The sequence below is a fragment of the Hyperolius riggenbachi genome, chromosome 5, assembly GCF_040937935.1.
Source record: "Hyperolius riggenbachi isolate aHypRig1 chromosome 5, aHypRig1.pri, whole genome shotgun sequence".
Classification (NCBI taxonomy): domain Eukaryota; kingdom Metazoa; phylum Chordata; class Amphibia; order Anura; family Hyperoliidae; genus Hyperolius; species Hyperolius riggenbachi.
The window spans coordinates 342,141,538-342,160,356 of record NC_090650.1 but is presented as its reverse complement, the minus strand read 5'-3'; the positions used below and the strand labels follow the sequence as shown (position 1 = coordinate 342,160,356).

The following is an 18,819-nucleotide window of genomic DNA, read 5'->3' as shown; positions in this document are numbered from 1 at the left end:
AGCTGCCCGATTCCCTCCCTGCGCTGCTCTGTCTGATGCTGCTTGGGAGGTCCCTCCCATTCATTTATATGTATTCCGCCCGCCTATCGCTACTGTCGAGCAAGCGGTATTTTCCTTCCGGATACCGCTTGCTCTAATCTTTATGAATGGATGTGTTTGTTACTTTTTCTAGATTAATCTAGAAAAACTCCGCACAAGGCGGAAATGTATCGCTCTGTCACCTTTTCATGCGGAAAGAGCCTTTATGAATGGGGCTTATGCTGAGTGGTTGGGAAAGTCACCGGTGTTAAGCATTTCCGCATGCGGAAATGCTTTATGAATGATACCCATTGTGTACATTTTGTACTAACATGTTTGCCCAAATTGTGTTCATTTTGTACTGACATGTTTGCCCAAATTGTGTTCATTTTGTACTGACATGTTTGCCCGCAGTGCGTTTATCTTGTACTGACATGTTTGCCCGCAGTGCGTTTATTTTGTGCTGACATGTTTGCCCGCAGTGCGTTTATTTTGTGCTGAAATGTTGCCCCCATTGCGTTTATATTTTGTGCTGACGTGTTTGCCCCCATTGCGTTTATTTTGTGCTGACATGTTTGCCCCCATTGCGTTTATTTTATGCTGACATGTTGCCCGCAATGCGTTTATTTTGTGCTGAAATGTTGCCCGCAATGCGTTTATTTTGTGCTGACATGTTGCCCATTGCGTTTATTTTGTGGTGTCTGGGGTAACTGTTGCTGCATTTATTATTTAATGGTCATAGTTGGCTGTGTTTGCTGCTTTGGGGTTATGGCATACTATTAAATAGCATCACAGTTTCTGCACACCTATGACGTGAATCCACGTTTGACCACATCACGGCATAAACACTGCTTTCTTATGCCTCGCTGTTGCATCATTACAACAGCGAGGCATAAGAAAGCAGTGTTTACGCCATGATGTGGTCAAACGTCCCAGGTTGAGCCTACAAAAATCTGGTCACTCTACTTTAACAGTATTTTCCTCTATCATACACACAGACACCTTTCCCCATACACACACACATACAAGGTGCATCCTCCCCATACACGTTGCCTATATATAGATAAGATACATTTCTCTCCCATACACACAATGTCTACACTACACACAACATACACGTATGCTGCATCCTCCCCCATACACACTGTACAGTACACACAGCATCCCCCATTCACACGTTGCTGACTCTCACGCCTCTATCTATATGTCCACATGAAAGGTCGCAGCCCTGTAACCCCGCCCACAATCATTGCTTCCCAATCAGACAGCGCTGTTGATGTCCTCACACTGTCCTCTATGTGGCGTCCCGGAGACGTCTCCGCAGGTGATTGGCGGGTCAGGTTGGGAGGCGGGTCGCTCTGGCTATAATGTGAGTGGGTAGTGGCAGCGGCACGCTTAGTTTCTGTACAGTACAGTATTCCGGGCTACAGCAGGATACAGGCAGCGTGCGAAACACCGAAGCACCAGAGGAACCCGGGCCAGTGCGGTTTATGTGCGGCAACAACATGTCCTCCATGTCCATCCTGAACGTCTCTGTGGGCAAGCCCAGGGGTCTGGTGAGTTATTTCCCAACTACAGTAATAGGTGCGCCCTCCTGCCTGCCCCGACCTCCTGTGTGTGAGAGCATGTCCTGCTTCCCCCATTCCTCTATGGGTGCACCCTTCCTGCTGTCCCTCCATGGTCTGTGTGGGCACCTTCCCCTCCTGCCAGCCCTCAGTACTGTACACAGTTTTTCCTGTGTCCTATTGTCACCCTGATCATTGGCTGCAATATTATGTCACCTGTGTTACCCAACTCTTATTAAGGTACATACACACGTCTGATTTTTTCCAAACGACCAGTCGCCTAGCGGATCAGTCAAAACCAGCTTTATCAGCTGAACGAACGTTTGTACACAAACGTCTGACTTGATGTCCCAACGACCGGTCATTTGGAAAAATCAGGCGTGTGTACCACAAGCTCCCACTTGTTCTCTCTTCCTCAGCAACTGTCTTCAGTCAAGTCATCCTTTGTTTCATTTCTTCCCACTCACTTGTTTAGGTGCCCTTAGTACCAGTAGGTGTTTAGTATACAGTGCAAACTAAGGGTGCCTGTGTGGAGTAAAAAAAAAAAAAAAAAGTTAAGGTGGCCATACATCTATCGAATTGGTGGTTGATTGACCATCCAATCTGATAATTATTGAATCAGATGAAAGTGTGCCGCCAAGAGCATGCTCAATCAACAATGCTGCAAAATGTTAGGCTGTCGTAGTCAATCGGTTGTGCGGTGGTAATGGCGAGTGATATCGGGACGAGCAACAAACCTCCTGCCGCTGCCCTCCCCCCACACCCTATGTCAGCTGTGTCTTCTGCCCGGTGTAGTATACTTTACCTGTCTGTCTAGTGCCGGCTCCGTTCTCCATCAAACACGTGCCCACGTTACTCCGGCAACCACACGGGGCACGTGTATGGATGCAGCCCGGAGCCAGCAGCAGAGACGGAGAGGTATAGTGCACCAGGGGACACATTTGACATTAGGGGAGACAGCGCCAGGCCGGCTAGGTGGCGTCGCAAGGCAGATTCCTGGTTGATTCAGCATGGAACCGATCGGAAATCGGCCTGTGGTGTATGGGCAGCCGACAGATCGCTCTCTAATCAGATTCGATCAGAAAGACTTGTCTCAGTGGAATCTGCCCATCATCGCTAGATGTACGGCTACCTTTGTCTCAATAGAGGGAAGCCTCGGGATAATCCAGACTCTTCCCCCATCCTCCTTGACTGCACCAATCCAGTGCTGGGACGCTCCAAACATTTTCAACAAGAGCTTGTCAAATTAAGCATGCTTCTGTCCATGTGCAAGTGCGGGCGCACTGCTCAGGCACAAGTATGACCTACACAGTAGCACAGATCCTCTTGTGCAGCTTATTCATCTGTGCATTATACAGAGTCTTCCTGATACTGAGGTAAGTAACTAACATCACGCACTTTAACATCTGTAGTTTACCTGAATTTCCACGTTGCATCATTCTCTAGCAGAAAGCAGTACAAAAGTGGTGGCAGATTGATGGCTGCATACATTTGTAGTGCTGGTAAGGTGTACGTTTACTCTCGATCAGATTTCTATTGCAGTATTAAAGTGTATAGTCTTCCAATAGGAAGGCATGATTGCTGTGGGAAGGGCAGGACTGACCGCAGTTGCATACATGCCTCCCCAGTGACTGGTGATAAATTAATAAGCGATTGCTAGTACATGGTGGCTGCAGCTGTGGTGAGAATTTCAGTTGTCTCTGCTCACTCAAGTTAGTCATGTCATTTCTGGGGTCCAGGTTTTCCCTGGGAGGGACAGGCTGGTCTTTGCCACCTCAGACTGCTGACAGACAGGACTGGATTTTTATGTTGGGGGGAAAAAAAGCAGATTCGCCACATCCTCCAGCAAAATGAGTTATTTATGCCTTAAGGCTCATTCACACCAATGCGCTTCTGTCTGCTTCTGTGCGCTTTTTTTCAGCAACATTAACAGTATGGCCTCGTTCACATCATACATGCTTCCGTGCGGATATGGAAGCGCGTATGATGGGCTGAAACGCAGGAACGGCAGAAGGGCATAGACTGCCCTTCTACCGTTCACATCTACTGCGCTGCACAGCAGTACGATGCGCTGGGAAGCGCTTGCGTACTGCTGCCTGCATTTTGGCCGCAAGCGCAGAGCTGATCCCATCACTGTCTGCACGCAGATGGCTGGCGATCGGATGCGCTGCATTCGGATTGCACAGCCATCTGCGTTGCTAGATGTGAACGAGACCTATGTGCTGAAAAAAAGCGGACAGAAGCGCACAAAGTGTGAATGAGGCCTAAGAAATAGCCCTGCAAAGTTCCAAAGGTCGCAGAATTTTGTTTCCTGCAAGAGGCAGAGCTGCGCGCAGTAGCTCTGCCTCTTATCCTATCAATCTCCGCCTCTTTCCGCCCCTCAGTGTTCTTTCACTGAGAGGGGCGTGGAGATTGGCAGAGATTGACTGGATAAGAGGCAGAGCTACTGCGCACAGCTCTGCCTCTTCATGGCAGCAAAATCTACAATTTGCAAAGTCGTGGAACTTTGCTGTGCTATTTTTTGGGCATAAATAACTTGTTCTGCAATGGGAATGCGGCAAATTCCGCTTGAAAGTTAAAGGGACTCCGAGCACCTCTCATGGGCATGCCTTTAACTACTTTCAACAAAGTTGTGCTATGACCCCTCTGGAGGAGCCTCTTGCAATGGCCATGCGTGTCACTTCCTCTTCCTGCTTCATTCAGTGATGCACTTCTCTAACAGAGAAGACGGGTGACCCGGAAGTTATAACATAGCCAAGATGGCAGCCGCGAGTTTTAAATTGAAAACCATTTGGTGTAGAACAGTGTTTCAGGCATCAAATGAAATCGGAGAGCATAAGCTACAGAAAAGTATGCATCTTTACGTACTTTGCAGTACTGGTCGGACTCTTAAAGGCATGCCCATGATAGATTCTCGGAGTCCCCTTAATGCTAAAGCTGGCTGAATAATAAAATAAGGTAAAAAAATATATATTCGGGGTCTAATAAGCGATCACACCCTCCGTGTCCCTGCGGCAGACTACCAAAGACCCCTTTTTTCGGCAGGGACTGACAAGGAAACTTTTTGAATCACCCCCTCTTAGTGTTTTTTTTTTTTTTTGGGAAGCTACAGTTTTGAAGCTACACTTCCCAAGCTCAGAACACATAGTTGGTGTCAGCTGGGGCTGAACAATTTTAGGAAAAGATTGAATTGCCATTTTTCTGTCAGAAATTTCAATTTACGGTTTTCACTGTTAGGGAAGTATTCAATTTTTTTTTGTCTCAGGTACCCTTTAAAGGATAACTGAAGCAAAGATATATGGAGGCTGCCATATTTATTTCCTTTGAAACAATAACAGTTGTCTGGCAGCCCTGCTGATCTATTTGGGTGCAGTAGTGTCTAAACCACTCACCTGAAACAAGCATGCAGCTAATTTTGTCCGATCTGATAATGTTAGAAACACCTGATCTGCTGCATGCTTGTTCAGGGTCTATGGTTAAAACATATTAGAGACAGAATCATTGGGCTAGCCAGGCAACTAGTATTGTTTAAATAAATATGGAAGCTTCCCGTAGACGTCTGTCTCATACCAAAACAAAAACATAGAATAGTGTCGGTGTCACCTTTTTGCTTCGACACCAGCAAACTCATCAGCAAGAGTTTGCAAACACGACTCCTCACACAGCAAGCAGGAGATAGACTTTTCTCAGGCTTCTTCAACGTTTACGGAGTTTATTCAGGAAACATATATACAGATATAGTTCATCATATCCTAGCCAAGCAAGATTCTCATTTAGTCATTCCGTTGCGTTGCAGCTTCTTGATTAAACTTCCTGCTGAAGTCAATCAGGTCTTCTTGTGTCTACTCTATGTTACATCTAGACTACCTATGTACAGCATACATTATATCAGATTACAGAAAGGAATGAAATACTTAGAGGTTCCAGTCAGCATTAAAGTAGGAAGCATAGCAGGAATCAGAGAGACCTTTTTCAGCTCGTCCGGCTATTTAATACCGACTAGGAAAGTTAAATGTGATCTCATCTTCGCCACGACTATTGGCTTAGCCCCCTCGTGGGGTCATAATACACACCTACTCGATTAATATTTAATGAGGCTCTTGACATACTTACAGGAATTTGGTATTTAGAAAACATGGCCTATGTTTACTGTTCTTGTGGTGTACATGTTGAGGTCAGTGTAGGCCTGTGGCCTTCTTTCAGGAACATGTTCTCAGTATCTGCGTGTATCCTCTGCTTCACGCAGACACTGAGATGCTTCTGCTTGCATCACAAGAAACACTATTCATTTTAAAGGCATACCGTATATACTCGCATACAAGCCGAATTTTTGACCCCCAAAAAGGGGGTCAAAAGTTGGGGGGTCGGCTTGTATGCGAGTCTGGTGCTGGTGATGGTGGTCCGAGCCCCCCGCACTAACCCCCCCCGCCCCCCCCCGCGGCCGCCGCTACTGCTGCAATTACCTGCCCGGCGCCGCTTCTTCTATTCCCCTCCTGTCCGGCTCCGTAAATCACTGCAGCGCTCTTCACGGCGGCTGCAGTAGAGAGAGAGAGCGGTTCCCATAGCAACCGCCGCTACAGGAAGCCGCGCTCTTCGCTGCTTCCTGTCTGATCACAGCAGCCACCGTGAAGAGTGCTGCTGTCCTACGGAGCCAGAGAGGAGGGGAATAGAAGAAGCGGCGCCTGCTAAGGTAAAAGCAGCGGCGGCCGCAGGGGAGAGGAGGCGGGGGGGGGGGGGGCACTGGGGCACTACCTAGCGATACTGGGGCACTATACTAGCGATACTGGGGCACTATACTAGCTATACTGGGGCACTATACTAGCTATAATAGGCACTATACTAGCTACACTGGGCACTATACTAGCTATAATGGGCACTATACTAGCTATACTGGGGCACTATACTAGCTGCACTGGGCACTATACTAGCTGCACTGGGCACTATACTAGCTATAATGGGCACTATACTAGCTATAATGGGCACTATACTAGCTATAATGGGCACTATACTAGCTATAATGGGCACTATACTAGCTATACTGGGGCACTATACTAGCTATACTGGGGCACTATACTAGCTATAATAGGCACTATACTAGCTACACTGGGCACTATACTAGCTATAATGGGCACTATACTAGCTATACTGGGGCACTATACTAGCTGCACTGGGCACTATACTAGCTGCACTGGGCACTATACTAGCTATAATGGGCACTATACTAGCTATAATGGGCACTATACTAGCTATAATGGGCACTATACTAGCTATAATGGGCACTATACTAGCTATACTGGGGCACTATACTAGCTATACTGGGGCACTATACTAGCTATACTGGGGCACTATACTAGCTATAATGGGCACTATACTAGCTATAATGGGCACTATACTAGCGATACTGGGGCACTACCTAGCGATACTGGGGCACTATACTAGCTATAATGGGCACTATACTAGCTATAATGGGCACTATACTAGCTATAATGGGCACTATACTAGCTATACTGGGGCACTATACTAGCTATAATGGACACTATACTAGCTATACTGGGGCACTATACTAGCTATACTGGGCACTATACTAGCTATACTGGGGCACTATACTAGCTATAATGGGCACTATACTAGCTATACTGGGGCACTATACTAGCTACACTGGGCACTATACTAGCTATAATGGACACTATACTAGCTATACTGGGGCACTATACTAGCTATACTGGGGCACTATACTAGCTATACTGGGGCACTATACTAGCTTTACTGGGGCACTATACTAGCTTTACTGGGGCACTATACTAGCTGTACTGGGGCACTATACTAGCTTTACTGGGCACTATACTAGCTATACTGGGCACTATACTAGCTATACTGGGCACTATACTAGCGATACTGGGACACACTAGGGGAATAAGGCGGCCAGCATTTCCTACCCCCGGCTTATATGGGGGTCAATCATTTTTTACTGGTTTGTTAAGTAAAAGTGGGGGGGTCGGCTTATATGCGGGTCGGCTTATATGCGAGTATATACGGTACTCTGCGGACAAGCCTTTTACATAAAACTCAGGCCAAATAACTGAGGCCTACTTAAATTATATCAGGGTCTATGGTTAAAACATATTAGAGACAGAATCATTGGGCTAGCCAGGCAACTAGTATTGTTTAAATAAATATGGAAGCTTCCCGTAGACATCTGTCTCATACCGAAACAAAAACATAGAATAGTGTCGGTGTCACATACCTAAACACTTGCCACCATCCACGACTCTCCAGCACTAGCCACCAAGCACAGCATAGTGCTCCTTCAGGGTTCGTGACATAAATCCAGGGGGCTAATCTAACGCCGTACTGAGCCCAGCTGATGACGTAGGCGGAAGGAGAGAGTGAGGGAGTGTTGAAAGCCGCCACTACTGTGCACGGAGCGACAAGCTGTTACTGCATACAGTGGTAAGAGGACTGGACTGACTGTCACACTCACCTGCCTGGCGGGCATCAGAGGTTGCGTGTGCGCGTCTTTCCGCGCGAGAACACGCTGAGTCTTGTAGTCCCTCTGCATGGTTTACGGCATTACACTGTACGCGCGCAAACAGATTATTGCGCGCATAGAGCATTGCGCACTGCGCAGGCATTAATTCTGGTGCCAAGATCAATCTACCACAGTATATTAGCAGCACTGCCCTCAATGGCAGTGCTGTTGGTTCTAAAAGTTTGTGGCGGCGTGCTATTGCTCTTGATTATTATCCTAATTGATTCCTGATTTGACCCCGGCCTGTGACCTCGACTATTCTCCGATCTCCGCCTGACCCGACCTTTGGCTTATGACCTCAACTACTGAATCTACTCCGCCTGCCCTGACCTTTGGCTCGTGACCCCGATATCTCCAGTCTGCCGCCTGTCTCGACCCTTGGCTTGTTACTGAACTCCGGCCTGAAGTCCTGCACCTGTCTTCTCCTCACAACAGTGTCTTCTGTTCTCCAAACCACTGTGGGATTATTTTGAGCGCAACCTGGTGGGCACTAGGCAGCTATGTATCCACTTCCCCCTCAAGGGGTTGTGGTCCTGCTTTCCCCTCAAGGGGTCGTGGGTGAAGACCCTTGGTCACTTAGATTCTGCGCTCAGGTAGTCCGTACCGCAGTGGAGAGTTCAACAGTACCCCAGCACCCTAACACTGTTACTGGCTGCACAGCGATAGGGCCCCTGGATAATCTTCAAAACCGCAGCTTTGACAATCAACTGATAGTCTTCTCCAAAATCACGATTTCGATCTTAAAAACGATAGATCATTCAGCCCTAGTGTTAACCCAAATAAAAAAAAATGAATGGGGGAGGTTAACAACCAATCAAAATTTAGCTATTTTCTATACACAACTCCTCCCACAGTTACATTTTGAAACTTTGCACGCTTATTCGGCACATACTCAAATAGGTTGCTAATTTATTAACCAATCCCACCCTCTGTGACCCTGGGGCAGCCCAACAAAAACCCCATTTTTTCTTATGGACTTTTCATTGTAAAAATGTAAAATCTCTTGCCACTCTTACAGCTCTGAAGTTATAAACTCATTCTACTTCGGTCACTTAGTCATGGGGTAAACCTCAAAAATTGTCACATTTTGGGAACTTTTAAAAAAGTGGGCAGTGCCACAACCAACCATATTTTCCCTGTTGACTTCAATGACAAAATGTAAAAGGCTCTCGTTCTCACAGTAGGTTCTTTTTGAAGTGGGTGGAGCCACATAGTCAAGCCAACATAATGTGGTTTCTTCAGAAATGACACTATCTTTTTGTATGTACTCGTGTTAACCCATAAAGCAGTGTTCTCCCCAGAATTTTTTTCCCAGCCAGGTGGCATGAAAAAGTAGCCGGGTGGGGCGAGATATGAGAATGCAGGCCCGGTGCTTGTGTGCAACTCTGCTTACAGAATAGGAGGTGGTGAGCCGATGACAGCCGAGTGCTCACCAAAACTAGCCAGGTGGAGCACCCGGCTAAGAGAGCCTGGATAGAACACTGCCATTAGCAGCTTCAAATGAATGTTTTATTGTGAAATCTCCTGGTGCAATGTAAATCTCTCTCGGCATATCTAGTTTGGCTGCCTAGTGAAGCCAAGCGAGTGGGTGTTACCGTTTCCAGACAGCTGCTTCTCTTTCTCCACCAGCGGCTCTGATCTTCCGACATGGTCTCCTGTATCCCGATCATGTGTCTTATGTGACCGGGATCCAGGAGACCATGTCAGTGTACAGCGCCACCCGGTGGTGGAAGAAGGGAGACTGAGGAGACTCTTCCATCACTCCTTTTCCACCACCGGGTGACACTGTAATGCTGACATGGTCTCCTGGATCCTGATCACATGTCATATCATGTAATTGGGACCTAGAAGAGATGGGGTTACATCTGAGGTGGAGGAAGAAGAAGACCCAGCCTCCCACTCTGCATACCCCTGCCGAGCCTGCCACACTTTCCCAGCGGCAGGAAAAACTTGGCCCTGCAGCTGCTAAAGCATTGGATAACCTGTGAAATGCAGTTGTAAGGTGCCTGAACAAAAGTTTTAGGCCACATCAGCAATCCAAAGGGTGGCTCTGCTGAACTGAGAAAGGGAATCAATGACATCTGCGTAGTCTTAGCCATTAGCAATCAGCTTTCTGCCTCTTAATACCATGTACAATTTGTATGCCACAAAGCAACAACTCAGCAGATCATTGTGGGATCGGTGACTTATCAATGTTAAAAGCTATCCCCCCTTGTTGTAGATACCCAGGGGAGACACGTAATTTGGAGTCCGGCTATTGGCAACACACAAAATTACAGTATTTGAAAAATCCCCTCCACCACCAAAGCCATATTAACTTCGTGGTGTATGGCGGTGCCCAAGTCAGGCACCAAGATGACATGATTCGGCTGCTCTGTATGCAGGCTCCGGAAGCAGCACTGATGATCGGCTGCCGCTCCACGTGGTCCAGGCAGCTGATGGCCGCAGCCATGTAATCTGTCGCTGCATGGAGCTAGGCCGGGGCACAGAGCCAGTCAGAACATCAGCTGGCGTGCCTGCTGGCCAGAGCCACAGCCCTAAATATGCTGCACAGCGTGGCCACATTCGACCAGACCTCAGGGAAGCCAGACACCATGATCAGACAGAGAATGCCGCTGCCTAGACAGACCCAGGATGCTGCTGCCTTCACACAGAGCTCTGCTTTCTACACCAGGTGCAGGACCATCCAGCTGCAGGACACCACAATGGCTACAGTGTTCTCCCCAGGCTCTTTTAGCCGGACAGGCAGTCCCATCCTCAACTCCTCCTTGCAAGTCAGATCATTGGGCTTTTAGACCCCCCAACTGCAACCACACAACCACCATTCTCCGACAGGGGGCCATCTGGGCAATTCCAAGGCCAACTGTGCTAACACCGGACAAACTTGGAGGCTGGATGAGCCTGGACACCAGCCCCTGCTCCACCACACCACTTAGCAGCAGTCTGCATCTGTCAGTTCCCGCTCCATCACGCTGACTCCGCAGACTGGCCACTGCCTCAAGCTCTGTGCGCTCTGCCCCTACCCTACCCCATGGACAGACGTAGCATCTGATTCACTGTGGAGCAGTTGAGTGCCACAGATGGTAGCTCCACTCAAGCATGCAGACTACTCCTCTGGGCCTACCCCACTCCTTTATTTTTCTACTACCAAATGTTTGTGTATTGTCTATGACTATCCTACGTGTTTTCTACTGTTCTTGACCTGTAGGTTATATTGTACCATTACTGACCCTGTATGTGTCAAAACAGATTCTGGCTACATCCCCCGTTGTACTTGGCAAAATAAATCTGATTCTGATGCCGGACAGCTAACCTAGCATGAACTGAATTTAAAGAGAATCTGTACTCTAAAATTCTTACAATAAAAAGCATACCATTCTATTCATTATGTTCTCATGGGCCCCTCTGTGCTGTTTCTGCCACTCCCTGCTGCAATCCTGGCTTGTAATTGCCAGTTTAGGCAGTGTTTACAAACAAAAAACATGGCTGCTAACCAGCATGGGATAGGCTGAGAGCTCAGTCTGTGACTCATACAGAGTCTGCAGGGGGCGTGAAGAGGGTGTGTATAGCTTCTACCTATCACAAGCAGGAGCAGCACATTCCTGCCTGAGCTCGACAAAGCTGTCAAAGGAAAGATTAGATTATATAACGGAGATAATACAGCCCCTGTGCAACTAGGAAAGGTTGCAGTAAGACAGACCACATTAGAACAGGTATAGGAACTTATAGGATAGAAGAAATAAGGCTGAAAATGTTGTTAGAGTCTCTTTAAAGCAGAATGAAACTCAGCATTTCTTTGCTCTAAATATTTACAGCATATTTTATATACAATTGCGCAAAAAGGTGGATCAGCGCAACACCAGGCTGCCTCCGAATGGCCTCCATCAGAGATGCGCTGAGCCCCCCCAGGAACTACAAACGCACCTTGAACCCAAACAGAAGCTCTGCATATACACCAAAAGCATGGCTGTTAAGTGGGAGCAGCTGACAAAAAACGAATTACATTAGTACATAGCAAGGAAATGAGCACCGCTACTTAAAAACAGACTAGTGCCTACCTGCAAAAGAGTGCAAGCCCCACTTGTGGGGTCGAATACACACCGAGCATACACATGACCTGTCTACCACTAGAGGAGGATGTTGGTTTCCATTAACAGCTTGCATGCAACCATGGGAGGATTGACTTCTTCGCAGTGGGAGGGACGAGTACTTAATAGGTTGCATGCAAGCTGTTAATGGAAACCAACATCCTCCTCTAGTGGTAGACAGGTCATGTGTATGCTCGGTGTGTATTCGACCCCACAAGTAGGGCTTGCGCTCTTGCAGGTAGGCACTAGTCTGTTTTTAAGTAGCGCTGCTCATTTCCTTGCTATGTACTATATTTTATATACAACCAGCATTTTTTTTACTAGAAGAGCATTCAAAGGGTTACACACAGGACTTAAAGGTTCAGTGCAGAGAAATCTGGACGCATCTGAAGTGTAGATAATGTTATCTTGTGTTTACTTAATTGTATCAAGTGAGGAATGTGACACATTGACTGTACAGAAGCTCCTGGACACAGAGACACAAAGCATTTCTGCCTTCAATACATAATGAATAAAACCATTAATAAAATGCAAAGTCAGATCTCAAAGCAAAAAAAAAATGTACTTTTGGGAACTTATAATTTCTAAATGAATAATACTTATGTACAAATGTAAATAGGATAACTGTATGGCATATAAAAAAGTAGGAAAACATGTTTTATTGAATATTATGTCAGGAATTTATACCGCTTTAATACAGCAATTGTCATGTTATATTGGAACCGGTTATTGTGAACTACTGTAGTTTAGGCTTATGTTTCCAGTAGCAAATGGTGAGCTTGTTAGTGGCCAGCTTCAGAGCTGCTAAAACAAATCTTCCTTTTAACTCTCACTGTAACACTAATCTGAGATCTGAGAGCTTTGAGATCTGACTTTGCATTTTATTAATGGTTTTATTCATTATGTAACACTAATCCATATACAGTTAGGGAAAGTAGTATTAGATCCCCTAATAAACTACACTTGATAGTTTCAAGATGTAGACAGAAAATGGCAATCTGTATTTTTAAAATAAGACCTCAGCTTTTCTTCATGAGGACATGATAATATAATGGAGCGTTGTGTTACAAAAATGTGCACAAACAGCATTTCCCTTTCAGAAAAATAGCTGAAATATGTGAATTTCAAGAATGTTTTAAGGCTTCACATTTAGCGTTGTTTGGAATCTGAAGGCCATAAAGATAAGTGATCTTTGGTGAAAAGTAGTCTATATATTCCATTATCTTTATTCTTCAAGAGGCGCATTTTAAAGATTGCTTTCATACCAATTCTGCAAGAATTTTGAACCCTACATATCAAATTATATCAGACGTCAACTCACATTATTTGCTTTAACTAGCAGTAACTAGTAAGGCCAGTATAAAGGATTAATAACTATTTTATCAGCATGGTAAATCTTTCTCACGCAGTCAGTCTGTCTCCTCTCAGGTTTCTAGCACTGCTGGGCAGGGTGAGTCTTTATGTCGATGTCTGGTATGCCTTATGGGAGGGGAACTTATCCCAATACTTTTAGTTTCTCATGATACATGGCCAGGGGTTATGACTGAGTTTATCATTAGGGATGAGCATACAAAACTTAGTCTCCAAAAGCATTTAGAACAGAATTAGAATTTGTGAAGATGCGGACCGCGGCATGAGGGGGTTAAGTCATCCTTGCTGCCTTTGTGTGCTGTGTTTCACGTCTTTTTCCCCATCTCTCCAATACTTCCTCTACTTCCTCCTGAAGTTGAAGTAACAGAGAAATGTGGAGTTCTTAATGCCTTATTTTCTTTGCAGGAACTAGAATATGAAGTTACGTACACACTTTAGACTAATCTCAGCCTAGGTGATAAAGACTGCCTTGGGTGAGAATCTAACATTTGTGTAGGAGCCCACACCCCACCCGCTGCCACCTAAAGATTCAGCAGGCCAAATCTTTAGCAACATCTAAAGCCTATGCAACCCTCCCAACCACATTGTTCTCCCCACTCGCCCAATCCATCCCACTCGCCCAAGCCACTCTGGTGTGTGCCATGTGTAGTAAGTAACTGCACGCTGCTCATCACTAAAGCTCAGCATTTACAAAGTTTTATATATTATCAGGTCCCTTTCAGCTAGTCACATATGTTGCTAGTGTCCTCATCTAGCAAATGATAAAGGATACTGAAGTGAGGGAATGAGAGGTTGCCATATTTATGTATTTCCTTTAAAATAATACCAGTTGCCTTGCAATCTTGCTGATCTCTTTGGCTGCAGTACTGTGAATCACACACCTGAAATAAGCATATGGTTAATCCAGTCAGACTTTAGTCAGGTACCCCTGATCTATGGATAAAAGTATTAGAAGCAGAGGATCAACAGGACAGCCAGGCAATTGGCATTGTTAATAAGGAAATATGGCAGCCTCCATATTCCTCTCACTTCAATGGTCCTTTAAGTCCCCTCACCTTCCCAAATAAAGGGGTAGTGATTGATCGAATACTTTGCACCAGAAGATCCGATTGAACGGCTGCCTTTGCACCACTCGATTAATGAAGGGAGGATTGTAAATAATCTGGGCCATGGGGTGGGGATGATGAGCATTACTTGTCTGTATGGGCTCCTCATTTTGCAGGCACACCTGCAGCATTTTATTTCAAAGGTCAGGAGTGGTGTAATGCATGCTGGGAGAGGTACTGGTACTGAAGGAATACAGTCTCTTGGCATGCATTGCAGAGGTCCATTTAAATAACTGGCTGATAGGAAGGATTCTCCTAGGGTGTCTAAGATGAAATCTCAGATCAAAGGACCAGTGGGAAGCTCCAGCAACATTCAAATATTTTCGCTGGGGTACGATTTTCTCTGGTGTTACCACAATAGGAGAAACGTAGACAAATGTATCTTTTAATATGCCTCTAGGGTCTTTTGGTCTATGCAGGGACCAGTGGGATTCATCCAAGCTTCCTTACATTGAGACACTAAAGCACTGAAGCCATAAGTGATGTATGGTGCTGAAGACAGCTCAGCAACAATCATTGTCCATCACTTTCCCTTTACGCCATCTTTCTCAAACTGGTTGTTTAGTCTAGTGTGCCATCACAATTGTATCAGCCAGTATCTAGTGTAGTGTGTCATGCATGGTGTGGAAGTTTTTTGTTTTTTTTTTCTTTTTAATTCTCATGTGGACGACGTCCTGGTGGTGTGGTCGGGATCAGAGAAGGAATTCAAGCAATTTTTGCGATATCTGAACAACATTAACATGCAATTTACAACTGAATTGAGCAAGAAAGATCACATTCCTGGATTTAAAAATAATAATACAGGACGACAAAGTATTCAGCCAGGGATATAGGAAACCAACAGCCACCAATGCGATGCTACGTGCAGATAGCTTCCATCCAAAACATGCGAAGGAAGCCATTCCGTATGGGCAATATTTGAGACTGAAAAGGAATAATAAGCAGGAAACGGATTTTGACAGACAGGCAGAGGAACTTACAAACAGATTTATAAAAAGGGGTTATGATCCTGCAAAATTAGAAGCCAAGTAACGTGCCAGCAGATGGAATAGATCAGATTTATTGACACCGAAATCTAAGCAAAAGCAGGACAAAGCAAGGATTACATTCACTTTTGACTTCACACCCATGGCAGAAAAGATAAGGAAGTTATTTTCTCACATTGGGGAATTGTTACAGGAGATCCGGAGCTGGCATCAAAGGTGGGAGGTCCCCCAAGGGTAGCCTTTAGGCGAGCCCCGACTTTGAGAAATTTACTAACCAGTAGCGAGTTTACCTCTCCGAGATTGACCACATGGCTCAGTAAGACCACTCCAAAAGGAAATTTCAGATGCGGCCATTGTAAATACTGCTCCCTGATGTTGCCACAAAAAATTATACAGGTGGGCAAAGAAATGTTTCAGATAAGGTCATTCCTTTCATGTCAATCTGATTTGGTGGTTTATGTGATGTTCTGTCCATGCAGACGTTGGACAGACACGTCCTTTTGAAAGCCAGAATAGGGGAACATGTGGGATCCTTAAAATCTGGAAAAGGCAGCACCCGTTTTATTACACACATGAGAGAGGAACATGGAGGTACCAGTAAAGGCTTTAAGTTTGCTGCCCTGGAAAGGGTAGAATTACCAAGAAGAGGTGGTGATAGGGAAAAGATGCTGCTTAGAAGAGAGACTTGGTTGATATTACAGACTGTCGCCATGGGCCCTTTGGGCTTAAATGATAAATTCGAGCTGTCATGTATGCTTGATCCATTTTTGAAATTAGGGGTGAGAATTCTTAAAGATGATGAATGTTGAATTATTTTGATGCAATAGAGATAGTTTAATCTGACCCTAAATTCCCCTATGTCCTCATAATGGTCCTCTGCTTGTTTGTTAGTCTTAACCCTTATTGGACTGTTTTTTGGTCCGTCCGGTTGAATATACACAGCCCTGTTTAAAGATGCGGGCATTATGGGTAGAACATACACTATTATTGTATGGTGTGTTCGGGCTTAATAATTTAGCCAGAACCCTTCTAACTTGAAGGTTTTAGTTTGTTCCCCCGTTTTTTTGCCCACACATCTATTAATACAGGGTGTGAAATACCCACACCCGCCATAGACATTCGTTATGACACTTTTTGTGACATTCACATGCCTTTCTATACTACTCTGTGATTTGCCATTCCAGGGACGGACCAGGGACTAGTCTTTTTGTACCCTCTGGCCCCAACCGTTGAAAAGATATTACTGAGTTTGTATTAATTTAGTGTCCAGCATGTCCTTTCGCTTATTGTGTCCCATGTATATGTTTTTAGGTATCACTGTATGTATATAGGTCACTTTTTTTTTTTGTATTTAAAATTTTTTTATTTTCAAATTTTTCAAGAAAATAATAACATTTCACTTTCACTCTACCATTATCTGCAAACATAGCGGATACTGATAGCTTATAATAATGGAGATTCAAATACATCACAGTTCTACATAATAGTGTACGAATCTAGCTTATTAGGTTGTGATCTATAGAGGTTGTTTTAATCCCTATAAGCCTCCAGTCTGCAAGGATATGTGACGGACCTCCATTAACCACCCTGGTGTTCTCTTGAGATCGCCTGGGCGGCTGCGGGAGGGTTTTTTTTTTTAATAAAAAAAAACTATTTCATGCAGCCAACTGAAAGTTGGCTGCATGAAAGCCCACTAGAGGGCGCTCCGGATGCGTTCTTCTGATCGCCTCCGGCGGCCAGAAGTAACACGGAAGGCCGCAATGAGCTCGTCCATACCGCTAAGGTGGTTAAGCCCAAAGGGGTCAAGTTATGTTGCAAAAACAATCTTAGCCATCCGCATACCCACACAGACCAGACCTCCACGGGAGAAGATAGACTAGAAAGAAAGAATAGAGAAAGGGAGGAAAAGAAGAGAAAGGAGAAAGAACAAAAGAAAAGAAGAGTCCTGCCAGCATCCAGTACTCTATTGTAGTAAAAGTCATAACATTGCATATATAATTACAGGACTATGTCACCCCATATTTTGTCAAATAAATGCATTTTATCCTGAACAACAGCTGTCAAGTGCTCTAATTTATATATATATATATATATATATATATATATATATATATATATATATATATATATATATTTCACTCTATTCAGTACCTCCGTAACATTGGGTGAGAGAGGATCCCTCCAGTGTTTTGATATGACACACCTAGCAGCTGTTAAAAAATGTATTTAGTAACTGCTGCCTATGAGATTTCAATTTAGGTATTGGTTTTGCCAGTATGCAGATCCAAAGGTCTAAGGGTACTGCGATATCAGTGTAGCGCTTTATCAGGTTGATCACTTCTGTCCAGAAAAACTGTATCCCAGGACACGACCAGAACAGATGATGGATAGTTCCTGGTTGATTGCACTTTCTCCAACATGCCGGGGATATTAATGGGTTCCATTATGAAGTCTGACTGGAGTTTGGTACCAAAGAAACAATCTTATAGATATTTTCTTTCGTTGTTACGCAGATAGAAGTTTTGGCTGCATTTAACCATATTTTTGACCATGTGTCCAAGGTGGTGTCAGAGTTCAATTCTTGGTCCCAGTATCTCATATTTATGCTTATATTCTGATGCAGAGCGTAAAGGTGAGTTAAGCCACATATAGAAAGAGGATATGAGTCCTTTTTGCGTAGGGCCAGCATCCATAATTGCTTCTAATTCTGTTTTGTTTGCAAATTCCAGGGTAGAAGATATAGAAAGTATAAAATGACGGATCTGCATGTACTGTAAATAATTAGCATTTGTTAATGCAATACGGTTATAGGTCACTTTTTTTATGCACTGAGGTACACTGATTACATTGGCCTGGAGCCTGGAGGGGGCGCCCGACTCGGGTTGATGCGAAGCAAGGGACATGCTAGATTGTCGTCATGTCCCTTACATCTCAAACTGAGATGTATGATTGCGCAGTACCTGGGTATTGTGTGCTAACAGCACACTCTTGTGGCGAGATTATAGTCCGCCGCAGTGCAACCAAATGCGCAAAACCGTGCACTCGCGTCCCTGAACCGGAAGCGGAGAGTCATGTGAAGAGTTCACTGGTTCTGGATGGAGCGTACAGAACCAATGAACTCTTCACATGACGCCGGCGCAACTCCCAGAAGAGGCG

At 45.0% G+C, this 18,819-nt stretch overlaps 1 protein-coding gene across 1 annotated transcript in view; it reads left to right on the top strand.

Moving 5' to 3' along the window:
* The first annotated feature begins 1,343 nt into the window (after nucleotides 1-1,343).
* Nucleotides 1,344-18,819, top strand: part of LYPLA1 (lysophospholipase 1) — a 44,909-nt gene continuing 27,433 nt past the window's right edge. The window contains exon 1 of the mRNA XM_068237383.1: nucleotides 1,344-1,574. Coding sequence (XP_068093484.1) covers nucleotides 1,509-1,574 — 66 coding nt within the window. The 5' untranslated portion in view covers nucleotides 1,344-1,508. The remainder of the gene's footprint in view (nucleotides 1,575-18,819) is intronic.